The 12,239-nt window shown below is 36.5% G+C and overlaps 1 protein-coding gene across 2 annotated transcripts in view; it reads left to right on the top strand.

Moving 5' to 3' along the window:
• Positions 1–11,816, top strand: part of SAR1B (secretion associated Ras related GTPase 1B) — a 41,251-nt gene extending 29,435 nt beyond the window's left edge. For both annotated transcript variants that reach the window (XM_007519903.3, XM_060178246.1), the window contains 3 exons: positions 2,631–2,734; positions 4,006–4,137; positions 6,319–11,816. In XM_007519903.3, the coding sequence (XP_007519965.1) occupies positions 2,631–2,734; positions 4,006–4,137; positions 6,319–6,435 (353 nt within the window). In that variant the 3' untranslated portion in view covers positions 6,436–11,816. The remainder of the gene's footprint in view (positions 1–2,630; positions 2,735–4,005; positions 4,138–6,318) is intronic.
• The last annotated feature ends 423 nt before the right edge of the window (positions 11,817–12,239 follow it).

The following is a 12,239-nucleotide window of genomic DNA, read 5'->3' as shown; positions in this document are numbered from 1 at the left end:
AAACATGGGAAAAATGGCCTCCAGGGGCAGTGGATTCATACTACAGGCACCAAGCCCCAGCAATAACCCTGGAGGAAAAAAAAAAAAACAAAAAAACCTTGAACCAGTGGACTTGGAAACATGAGGTCCAAAGCTCGATCTCTGGCATTGCATGTACTAGAATAATGCTCTGGTTCTTTCTCTTGCTCTTTCTCTTTTTTCTCCTTTTCTCATTAATAAATAAAAATAAGGGCTGGAGAGACAGCATAATGGTCATGCAAATGACTTTTATGCCTGAAACTCTGAACTGTTAGCTTCAGTTCCCAGTACTACCATAAGCCAGAGCTGAGCAGTGCTTTGGATAAAAAGAAAACAAAATGAAAACAAAGCAAATAAATCAAACCTTAAAAAAAAAAATGCCATAAAAGTTACCTCAGTGTTTTCACAGACATTAGTTAATATGTGTTATTTTACCCTTTTTAAAAAAGATATATTTTATTGATTACACTTTGATAAAGAAAGTGTTTCTCATGAGACAGAGAGAAAAAGCCAGAGCACACTCTGGTGCTGAGTGCTTTACCAACTAAGTTATTTCTCCAGTTCGTTATTGTAATTTAACAAGTCTATACCTGACACTAATTCCTTTTTCTCACTGATTCCATGCTTTTAACTACTAAAAAACTGGTAAAGTATAAGTGTCGAAAAATGAATACTAAGTATTTTTATTTATTTTTATTTTTTAATATTTTATTTATATATTAATGAGAGGGATAGGAGAGAGAGAAAGAACCAGACATCACTCTGGTACATCTACTGCCAGAGACTGAACTCAGGACCTCATGCTTGAGAGACCAGTGCTTTATCCACTGTGCCACCTCTTGGACCACTATGTTTATTTAATTAATTAATTAATTTTTATTTTTTAAAATTTTTAATATTTATTTATTTCATTTTGTTGCCCTTGTTTTTTTAAATATTTATTTATTTATTCCCTTTGTTGCCCTTGTTGTTTTATTGTTGTAGTTATTATTGTTGTTGTTATTGATGTCGTTGTTGTTGAATAGGACAGAGAGAAATGGAGAGAGGTGAAGACAGAGAGGGGGAGAGAAAGATAGACACCTGCAGACCTGCTTCACCTCCTGTGAAGCGACTCCCCTGCAGGTGGGGAGCTGGGGGCTCAAACTGGGGTCCTTACGTTGGTCCTTGTGCTTTGTGCCACCTGCACTTAACCTAGAATATTGAGTATTTTTTAAAGTGATTTCAGTGAACTTAATATGCATCATTATTCTACTGATCGCAAATATTAATTCTCCCTATAGTATGGTAAAATTGGGGCAGGGTAAAGTATTTACCTTGCCACAGTCAAGGAAACTCCTGAAGTTTCTTTTTTTACCTTCAGTAAAGATTTTGGATAAAGGCAACAATGACCTCTTCACTCCTGTGAGAATGTCATACATCAGAAATAGTAGTAGCGGGGGTTGTATTGTTATATGGGAAACTGGGGAATGTTATGCATGTACAAACTATTGTACTTACTGCTGAATGTAAAACATTAATTCCCCAATAAAAATAAATAAATGAAAAAAAAAGAAATAGTAGTAGCAACAAATGCTGGAGAGGTTGTGGGGACAAAGGAACCCTCTTGCACTGCTGGTGGGAATGTCAGTTGGTCAACCCCTGTGGAGAATAGTCTGGAGAACTCTCAGAAGGCTAGAAGTAGAGCTACCCTATGACTCTGCAATTCCTCTCCTGGGGATATATCCTAAGGAACCAAGCACAGCCATTCAAAAAGATCTGTGTACACCTATGTTCATAGCAGCACAATCTGTAATAGCCAAAACCTGGAAGCAACCCAGGTGTCCAACAACAGATGAGTAGCTGAGAAAGTTGTGGTCTATATACACAGTGGAATACTACTCAGCTATTTAAAATGGTGAACTCACCTTCTTCCCCTCCTCTTGGATAAAGCTTGAAGGAATCATGTTAAGTGAGATAAGTCAGAAAGAGAAGGATGAATATGGGATGATCTCGCTCCTAGATAGAAATTGAAAATTAAGAACAAAGGCAAACACAAAGCAGAACTTGGGCTGGAGTTGGTGTACTGCACCAAAGTAAAAGACACTGAGGTGGGGGTTCAGGTCCTAGAACATGATGGCAGAGGAGGACCTAATGGGGGTTGAATTGTTATGTGGAAAACTGAGAAATGCTATGCATGTACAAACTATTGTATTTTACTGTTGAGTGCAAACCATTAATCCTCCAACAAAGAAATAATAATATTTTGGCAACATCTGATAGAAGTTTAACTTGAGTATAAAGATATAAGTCCCAGTTCCACTTGCAGGGGGAAAGCTTTGCAAGTGGTGAAGCAGTGCTGCAGGTGTTTCTCTATTACTCTCCCTCTCTACCTCCCTCTTCCCTCTCCATTTCTGGCTGTCTCTATCCAATAAATACATAAAGATAATTTTAAAAATAAAAAATATATAAAGCAACAGCTAAATAATAACTAGGGGCCGGGTGGCAGTGCACCTTGTTGACTGTGCATGTTAATAATAACTATATTTGATATCTTGTTGGACTCTCTCATCAAACCATCTTCTAGATATGACAAGCAAATAAAATTTAACTCCTGGTTGGCTGGTTTGTTTTAGCTCGAAGAGTGTGGAAAAACTACCTTCCAGCTATCAATGGCATTGTATTTCTGGTGGATTGTGCAGACCATGAAAGGCTATTAGAATCTAAAGAAGAACTTGATGTAAGTTAAATAATTAAAATTAAACATAGTTGAACCAAACTGGTAAGACTAATAAAATAGGTTGAAGATCTAAGTATCTGAATGCAGGTTTCCTGTGTTCTTGATACAAATTCTGACTATTTGTAGAGGCCAGTGATTACTTGGAATACAGATGGAGAGTGTGAAGTTAGGAAAGCTATGAAGTACTAATACAGACTTCCTTCTTAAGGGTGTGAGTAGTTTTCTCACCAAAGCATACCCTTATATGAATACTTTTTTTATTTATTTAAAAAAATTTATATAAAGTGGAAATATTGGCAAGACCATAGGATAAGAGGGGTATAATTCCACACAGTTCCCATCACCAGGATTCCATGTCATATCCCCTCCCTTGAAAACTTTCCTATTTATCCTTCTGGGAGTATGGACCCAGCATCATTATGGGGTGCAGAAGGTGGAAGGTCTGGTGTCTGTAATTGCTTCCCTGATGAACATGGGCGTTGGCAATGAATACTTCTTACGTGCTGCATTCTTGGAGTGACTAGCTCTTGAGTGTGCTGATCCTAGGATGCCAGTTTCTTCAGAAATTATTCAGAACCTGGAAATGGTCAAATAAGCCAACTTTGTCATTACTACCAGTAGTAGCTGTCTGTCATAGCCACCTCCCTTTACTTCCCCCAGGTTACACTTTTGTAAAGGGACTATGGGGGCAGTAAGCAAGACCAGTGTTAGATCAGGGACTACAGAGAAAGCAGGTTTATGATCTGACTTAAGGTTGACCTGGCCGCTGCCTCTGTTCAGAGCAGACAGGCAAGTACTTCATGTAGAAAAGTCCAGGTAGGTTCTGTGGTCATGGAACAAAGCCAGAAAATTCCCAGGCTCCTACTGTGTGTCATGCACTGTGCATATTATACCACTTATATCTCAGATTAACTCTGTTGGGTAGTTGCTACTATTCTAAATATTCTCTGAGCTTCAGTGAAGTTTGTCTAAGATATGTCAACTTAGAAGCAGCAGAATCAGAAATGAAACCAGGCCTGCCTACCTACAAGGTGTTGGCTCTAGTCACTACACCTCACTAATTCACAGATTAAACATTTTCAGAAGGAGCCTTAAGGAGAAGAATTGAATGTATAATTTCATTAAGCTCACCTTAAATGTAAAAATTACCAAAGAAAGTAGACAAACTGTCCACACATGACAGAGGAAAAAGTTCACAAACCCATTGCATATCTTAAAATAAGACTGCTAGGTGGATTCATATCAACATCTTATCTTTGTTTTGTTTTCAGTCACTAATGACAGATGAAACCATTGCTAACGTGCCTATACTGATTCTTGGGAATAAGATTGACAGACCTGAAGCCATCAGTGAAGAGGGGTTACGAGAGATATTTGGTTTATTTGGTCAGACAACAGGAAAGGTAAAAATAATAATAATAATAATTAATAAATAAATTGATAAGTATATTTCATTTAATACTATTAAATTTTTTAAAACATTTTATTTTTATTTTAATGAGAGAGATACATAGAGAAGGATACAGAGAGAGACCAAGGCATTACTCAGTTCTGGACTAAACCTAGGACTTTGGAGCCTCAGGCATGAGGGCATTTTGCATAACCATTATGCTATTTTCCCACTCCTACAAATATCTTTTAAAGTTACTATTGTACAACTACCCAAGCCCACTGTCATATTTTTCCTTAAAGAGAAACTGTCATTTATACATTTCAGTCTTTAAAAAAAATGTTAATGTCTTCATTTGGTTTCCTTCTACAATTTGTGAAAACTCATACTTAGAAGAAACTAAGTAAAAGCTTTCAAAGCTTTATCATACATTTTTAGCATTAATTATCAAATAATACATTTTAAATGTTTAAACATACCAGTGAGTGGTTTTGGCTTTCAAGTAGGTATTTAGGTACCACATTTATTAGAGATAAAAATAAGATGTAGGGAGTTGGGCTGTAGCGCAGTGGGTTAAGCGCAGGTGGCGCAAAGCACAAGGACTGGCCTAAGGATCCCGGTTCAAGCCCCCTGCTCCCCACCTGCAGGGGAGTCGCTTCACAGGTGGTGAAGCAGGTCTGCAGGTGTCTGTCTTTCTCTCCCCCTCTCTGTCTTCCCCTCCTCTCTCCATTTCTCTCTGTCCTATCCAACAACAACATCAATAATAACTACAACAATGAAACAACAAGGGCAACAAAAAGGAATAAATAATAAATAAATAAAAATAAGATGTAAATTTGAGTTTAAGAATTTTTTTTGGGAAAAAAATAACTTTGGGGTGTGTGTGTGGGGAATAGCTTAATAGTTATGCAAAAAGACTTTCATGCCTAAGACTCTGAGGTCCCAGGATCAATTTCCAGTACCACCATAATAACCTGAGAAGTGTTCTGGTTTCCCTGTCTTTCCTGTATTTCTCTCTAAATAAATAAATAAATAAATAAACCATTTAAAAATGTTTTAGGGGGTTTTCTAAACATACACTGTATAATAAATTTTAAGATATATTCTTTTGGACGTAGCACAGTGATATTGCATGGGACTTCCTGGTGAGAGGTCCCAGGTTCAATCCCTGACCGCCAATATCCAGAGCCAGGTGCTACTCTGATTAAAAAAAAGATTATCCTGGGATGGGAAGACAACATAATGGTTCTGCACAAGACTTCCATGCCTGAAGCTCTGTGGTTCCAGGCTTAATCACCGGCACCACAAGTCAGAGCAATGCTCTGGGTCTCTTTCTCTCTGTATCTATTTCATTAAAATAATATAATAATACTAGTATTATTATCTATTATTTTGCTTTCATTCTTAATAAAATTTTCTTGGTCATGGTACTTTAATATTGAAAAATCTCAGAAAAATTTGGGAGAACCTGAGTTTATCAAACAAAACTCTTTGATTTACACATACTCTTAGAGTAGAAAAATACTGTAGCCTTTGGAAGTTGACTCATATACAGTGTAGACTTTGGTTTGTCTTCTGTTTTCTTGTAGAAATTGCCTTATTTAGTCATAAACTAGTTCCGAATGCTCTTTAATATTAGCAGAGCTAATTTAGTCAACTTAAAACAGTTTTCTAAGTCATATATATTTTTCTTTTATTTCTCTTACCCCCCCATCTTTAGTTTTCCTTCCCTCCTTCCCTCTCTCTCCTCTTTCCCATTGTTCCTCTCTCATGGATCCAGGATCTCATACATATACCATTTCACTGTACCTGGACTCACATTTTTTCCCATTCAGATACAGAGAGGCTGAGAAAGAGAGCGAGAACACCTCAGACCTGTTGCTGTGTTACTCCCATTTGGTGCCAGGGTATAAGCCTAGACCATGTACTTGGCAAGCCATGTAACCCTACCTGGTGAGCTAGCTCTCCAGTTCCCATTTTACTCTTGTATACCTTACAAGCTTACCTCTTTCCCATTAAGTAGCCATCTATCTAAAGAAAAAGAGAAGGCATCCTATATATTTAGAGGACTTGAATTTCCAAACATTTGTGGCGTCATCACTGTCATCCTTTGTTCTAAGTTGCAGTTCTAGCAGGGATAGAGCTTTCATTTCACAAAAGTGTTATCTAACATAACATCTGTCTTCTCTTCTAGGGCAGTGTGTCTATGAAAGAACTGAATGCGAGACCCTTAGAAGTTTTCATGTGTAGTGTGCTTAAAAGACAAGGTTATGGAGAAGGCTTCCGCTGGATGGCACAGTACATTGACTAACACCAACCCATATCAAGTTCCAGGTCCTGCCATGGAGACCTGCTCAGAGATTTGATCACTCAACATGCATAACTTGAATAGACTCTTATTGGCTAGAAAATGGATGATTTTTAGATTATTAATATCATACCAACTTAATTTGTGGGACAATTGAAAACTGATTCAAAGGAATTTGAGTGTGACATTGTTAGCTTTCTAATTCCATAAAGATAATTTGTTTTTACAGTTTGTAATCTGACATTACCCCCAGCGCCATTTTTAAAGAGCGAATTTCCAGAAGTACATCTGAAGCACTTTTTAACAACATGAAGCTACAAATATAAAAACTCATCATGTTAAATTTTTTATGTACTTTTTGGAACTAGTTTTTAAATTTTAGATTATATGCTCACTTAATATAGTTAATAATTAGCTTATTGGTGATTGCATGATGCCTTACAATTTCCAAAAATATTTTTTCTTATGCAAACGTCATGCAATAAAACAAACTCTAAATGTTTGGCATTCATATTGGGCAAATGTTTTATTTTAATGTGTCTTACCTAGTTGGTATTCTCTGAGGTTATGAGTAATTAATATTACACAAAAGAGGGGTTGTTGGGAAAGGAGATTATTTCAGAATATTTAGAGTAATGCTTAAGTCCCAAGAGGCATTTGTATTTACCAGGAGACAATTGTGTTTGGTTTATCTTTGAATCATGTATTTTTATTAGTAGCACTGTCTTTATCAGAGCTGATGGGTTCCATATTTTAGTTCCTGTGGGATCAGCCTTATTAAGAATAGCACAGCTTATAGTAGAACACAAGATTAATTTTTGTTTGATAGATCCTATAGCTCCATTCCAGTTGTCTAATTTTGAAGGTCTCAAAACTTCTTGGTGCCTGGTTTGGTAATCTGTGCCTCTTCACTAAAAGTAGAGAGCAGGTATCATTGTAACTCCATTTAGAGGTACTCCCCAGTCCCTATACTTATTGGTACTCCCCAGGGCAAGTTGGATTTTATGCAGTTTATTTGTGGAGGCTTGCTTATTTGAGGAAAAAGAAAGCCCATTCTTCAGTTGTCACTGAGATATGTGTGATTTTGCTCTGACTCTAACACTTTTGCATTCTTTGCCATATTTTACTTCTTGGTATAAAGAAAATGAATGCCTGTATTTATTTTCTCTTTTCTTAACTCCCAGCTAGTCCCCCCCCACCCCCAGTTCTTTATACAGAAAAAAAAGGCTTTTGTTTTTAGATACAGTTCTTGTTGTGTGGTAGTATCTACAAACTTCACTGATACACTAATAAAATTTTAGCTTTTTTTAAGTTTTACATTTTCCTAAGAAATTGAGTTGTCTCCCATAAAGCTGAGATTCTCATAATTAGTAAATTAAGATGAAAGATATGTGCCAACTATTTAAAGACTTTCAAGAATAAGGATTCTCTCTTGGTTATAAATTTAAGCTTTTATATTACACCCTTCCAATTCAATTGAGAACAGATTGTTTTGATTTCATCAATAATTTTATTATGAAGATTAGTGTTTTCTTTAGCTATTTTCCAAGTGAGATGTCTTATAGTCCTTTTCATTACCAATAATGCAATATACAAGATGGATAAGGATAGAGGGGCCAGGTGGTAGCACATCTGGTTGAGTGCACATGTTACATATAAGGATTGAAGAATATGATTGGGAGGAATTATCAATTAGCTAAATCAACATGGTCTTTTTTTTTACATTTTGAATTTGCAATGTGGCTATTCTGTTTCATTTTCACTTTCCTTCTAAATGAAACTTTTTTTTTTTTTTGCCTCCAGGGTTACCACTGGAGCTCGTGCTGGCACTATGAATCAGTGGCTCAGGCAGTTTTTTTTTTTTTTTAATTGGATAGAACAGAGAGAAATTGAGAGGAGAGGGGAAGATAGAGAAGGGAAGAGAAAGATAGAAATCTGCAGACCTACTTTGCTGCTTGTGAACTGTTCCCCCTGCAGGTGGGGGGCCGAGGCCTCAAACCTGGATCCTTTCACAAGTCCTTGTGCTTAGTACTGTGTGCGCTTAAGTGGATGTACTACCACCCAGCCCACATTCCAAATGAAACTTAAAGAGCCCCTTCTCTGCTTAGAAATAGTGGCATCATGGGAAAGTAAAAAATGACATTTCATTCTGTTTGGTTTATTCTGTTAGGTATATTTACAGTATTTTGTTCTAGGGTGGAGGAGCTAGCATAATGGTTATACAAAAACATTCTCATGCCAGAGGCTCTAAGGTTCCAGGTTTAACCCTCAGCCTCCCTCACCACCATAAGCCAAAGCTGAGCAGTACTCTGTAAAAAAATAAATAAATAAATTTAATAATAATAGTAAAGTACTGATAAATAGAATTAACCTTATTAAAAATAATTGCCTCTCAATTATGGCATCTATCTTCAGTATCTACAGGACATAACTTTCAAGTATTTCCTAGAGTATTTATTGTGGTGCTATTTGTGTCATGAATTGGTGTAAAGAAAAAAATGAGCTGTTTTTTCTAGAGAGAAAGAATCTTTTCCAGTACAAAAAGCCTCTCCAGAGTCTTCATTCTAATTCTGACAGTGGAATCAGAGTAGCAGAGATACTTTGTGAACCACAGTTAAGCTGTGCGTATTTTCCCACTGATCTAAGATTCTTCTGTTAAGAACCTCTAGAAATTAATCTGCAGGTTGTATTAACTAGCTTCCTTCCCAGCTCTGGGGAGACGGCCTGCGGAATTCTCCCGTCACTGGGCTGCTATCCAATTCTGAGAGTCCCTCAGAGTGCATGTCCCAAGTTATCAGACCCCTCTGAGTAAAACAGTGTGGCCAGAAACAGAAGCAAGTGGGGGAATACTCTGTATGTGCCTGTGTGAGTATGTACACCTATGGACTGTTTCACAAGTGTTAATATTAGAGATAGACCTTAATTTTGTTCCTCCTGCTGTAAAGTGTGAAATGTACTTGTTTACTGTTACATACAAGAGATTAAGATCCATATGAATCAGATGTTCAAAGATATTTTAAAAATCTCAAATTTGGGCAGGGGCTGATAGCATAATGGTTATGCAAAGAGACTCATGCCTGAGGCTTTTAAGTCCTAGGTTCAGCCCCTGCCAGAATTGAGCAGTGCTCTGGTATAAGCCCACTATTACATATTTTTTTAAAGAATTCTTAGCCCCATACCTATTTCAGCATTGCTGCTAATTGTAATTTTTGGATTACTGATGAATAGATTACAGAATTTTTTTAAAAGATTTTATTTATTGATTGATGAGAAAGATAGGAGGAGAGAGAGAAAGAAACAGATATCACTCTGGTACTTGTGCTGCCGGGGCTTGAACTCGACCTCACACTTGAGAGTCAAATGCTATATCCACTGTGCCGCATCCTGGACCACCAGAATTTTTTTTTTTTAATCTCTGAAGTTTTTAGAATGCTTATGTAGCATTTTTCTTTTCAAATGTGGCATAAGGCAGGGGATTTAGCTCAATGGTAGAAAACATGTAAGGTCTTCTTGAGTTTTATCCTCAGCACAACAGTAGCAACAGCAACAAAAAAATTGTGGCTTAGTCATTTCCTAAAGTATACTTAAAATATTCTTTCCCCTTGGCTTAGTTCACTTGATATTTCTGAGTTCCAAAGATAAATGAATTCAGATAATTGTCTGCATAGATCTAAATTTTAGTTTTGTGTGCCGGTATCATAAAACATTTATAATGGTTTACAGCATCTAAGCAAAACATTGTTTCTTTTTCTCAGTTTTCAACTGGCTCACTCTTCTCTACTGCTTTCCAACACACACAAACTATTTGTAAATCATTATAAGGTAATGTCTGTGTTAGTAGTGTTTGCTGCCTTCTGTAAAATGACTGATCAACTGCATTCAAAACCCAGCACTCTGACAAGATCAGTTGACTAGTTTACATGATTTGAGAGTTTCAGGAAAAAAGCTTGTTTTCTGTAACTGAATTTAGTATGCAACTAACTGGCATTTCTGTCTTGTTAGTCTCTTACATGACCTAAGTTTGAAATATTTATTGCTTAATAAAGTTTAACCAGAGTAACTGAGAATAGCTAGTATAAAGAGAAGTCTTTAAAAATAATTGTGTTAGTTTTAGTTAGAGTATATTGTTTGGATCATTTGAAACACTAACAAGTTTTTGAAGCTTCAAAAAAAATCTCTTCAGCATAAAAAATAGATTGACAATGTTTCTTTAATTTAAACTAATAGGGAATTATAGATTTTCTAGACATCTTTTTTTGTTTTGTTTTTGCTATAATCATTCAGAAATCACATCTTCTATTAAGAACTAAAACATTCTCAATGATGGCTCTGGTCATTTCCATCATTGTCCATCTTTTTTTGAAATGTGTATCAGTGCTCTTTTAACAACAGAAAGAGAAAAAAAAAAGAGCAAGTTCTTGGGAGTATGGGATTGTACCTGTGTAACACGATTGTGGTTTTGTTAAAATTGTTACCACTCCTGAATCCTGCAGTTATCCTCTAGCTCACATCCAAATATGAAAGAAATCTATAGCCTATTGAAGATGCAGTTTCTAGTGACTCATTTGGGCCTCATAATTTAGAACATTATACTTACAACCACTGATTGTCTAGGATTTTGACACACTTTTAAATATAATCCAAAGGAAGCAAAGTCAAACTTATCCAAAGCAAACTTTGCAGGGGTTTTCCCCACCCGAAATAGATTTTAGGGTAGAAGTGGGAAAGGCTTTTGTGTGACTTCACACAAATATTTTTGGCAAAGCTACACCAGAATGGATGACTCTTCAGCATGCATTTGAAATGGGTGGATTAGATCTGATTGTAGCTTTGGAAGTTTTGGGGGTAAAAAAAGAGTGACAGATCTATAGATTTTTGACTTGTCTTCATGATTATTTTTATTATCGAGTATAAAGAAGCCATTCACATGAATGGCTAACTTTGCATGGATTTCTATTTCCCTTGTGCTGCTCCTACCTGAACTCAAACCAGCTGCCATACTGAAATGAGAGCACTCAGGGTGAACGTAGTTGCGTTACTTTAGAAATGATCAAAATGCTTTCCATGGCGAAGCCTTCAGTATTTGGCTGAATGCAGAGTATGCTGAAGTGGCAAGTCAGTGATAAGTTTTTAAGCCTAACCTTATTTGCACTTTTGTATACCACTGCTTGCACTAGCATTTAACATGAATTTTAACAATTGTTTTTACAATGAATTCAGATTGTTAAGGATAATTTATATATAAAGATGTTTCTGTTTACATGGTTAAATGTTCTTGAATTGTGTTTATATGTTCTTTTGATTATGTTCCATTATCTTTTCACCCCATATGAATTTTAGTGACAGGAATAGAACAATAAAATGCTAACCTGGCCTTTGAAAAAACTTACAGTGTCCAGTTCTGTTTTTATTATTCACTTGTAGCTTTCATTTTAGTCACTAGTTATTTCTTAGACTTTGAAATTATGTTTTTTGTTTTTTATTAGAGCACTGCTCAGCTCTGGTTTATGGCGATGATGGAGATTGAACCTGGGACCTTTGGTCCTTCAGGCACGAAAGTTTTTGCATCACCATTATGCCATCTTCCTAGCCCATACAAAACCTTTCTACATCATTTTAACCTTCCCACTGAAAATGTGTAGAATGGGGAATCAGGCGGTAGGTAGCACAGTGGGTCAAGCACACGTGGCGCGAAGCATGCAAAGATCCTGATTCCAGCCCCTGCTGGCAGTGAAGCAGGTCTACAGGTGTCTTATCTTTCTCTACCCCGTTTCTGTCTTCCCCTCCTCTCTCCATTTCTCTCTGTC

Source organism: Erinaceus europaeus, chromosome 2 (assembly GCF_950295315.1).
Source record: "Erinaceus europaeus chromosome 2, mEriEur2.1, whole genome shotgun sequence".
NCBI lineage: Eukaryota > Metazoa > Chordata > Mammalia > Eulipotyphla > Erinaceidae > Erinaceus > Erinaceus europaeus.
This window is presented reverse-complemented; position numbering and strand designations above follow the sequence as displayed.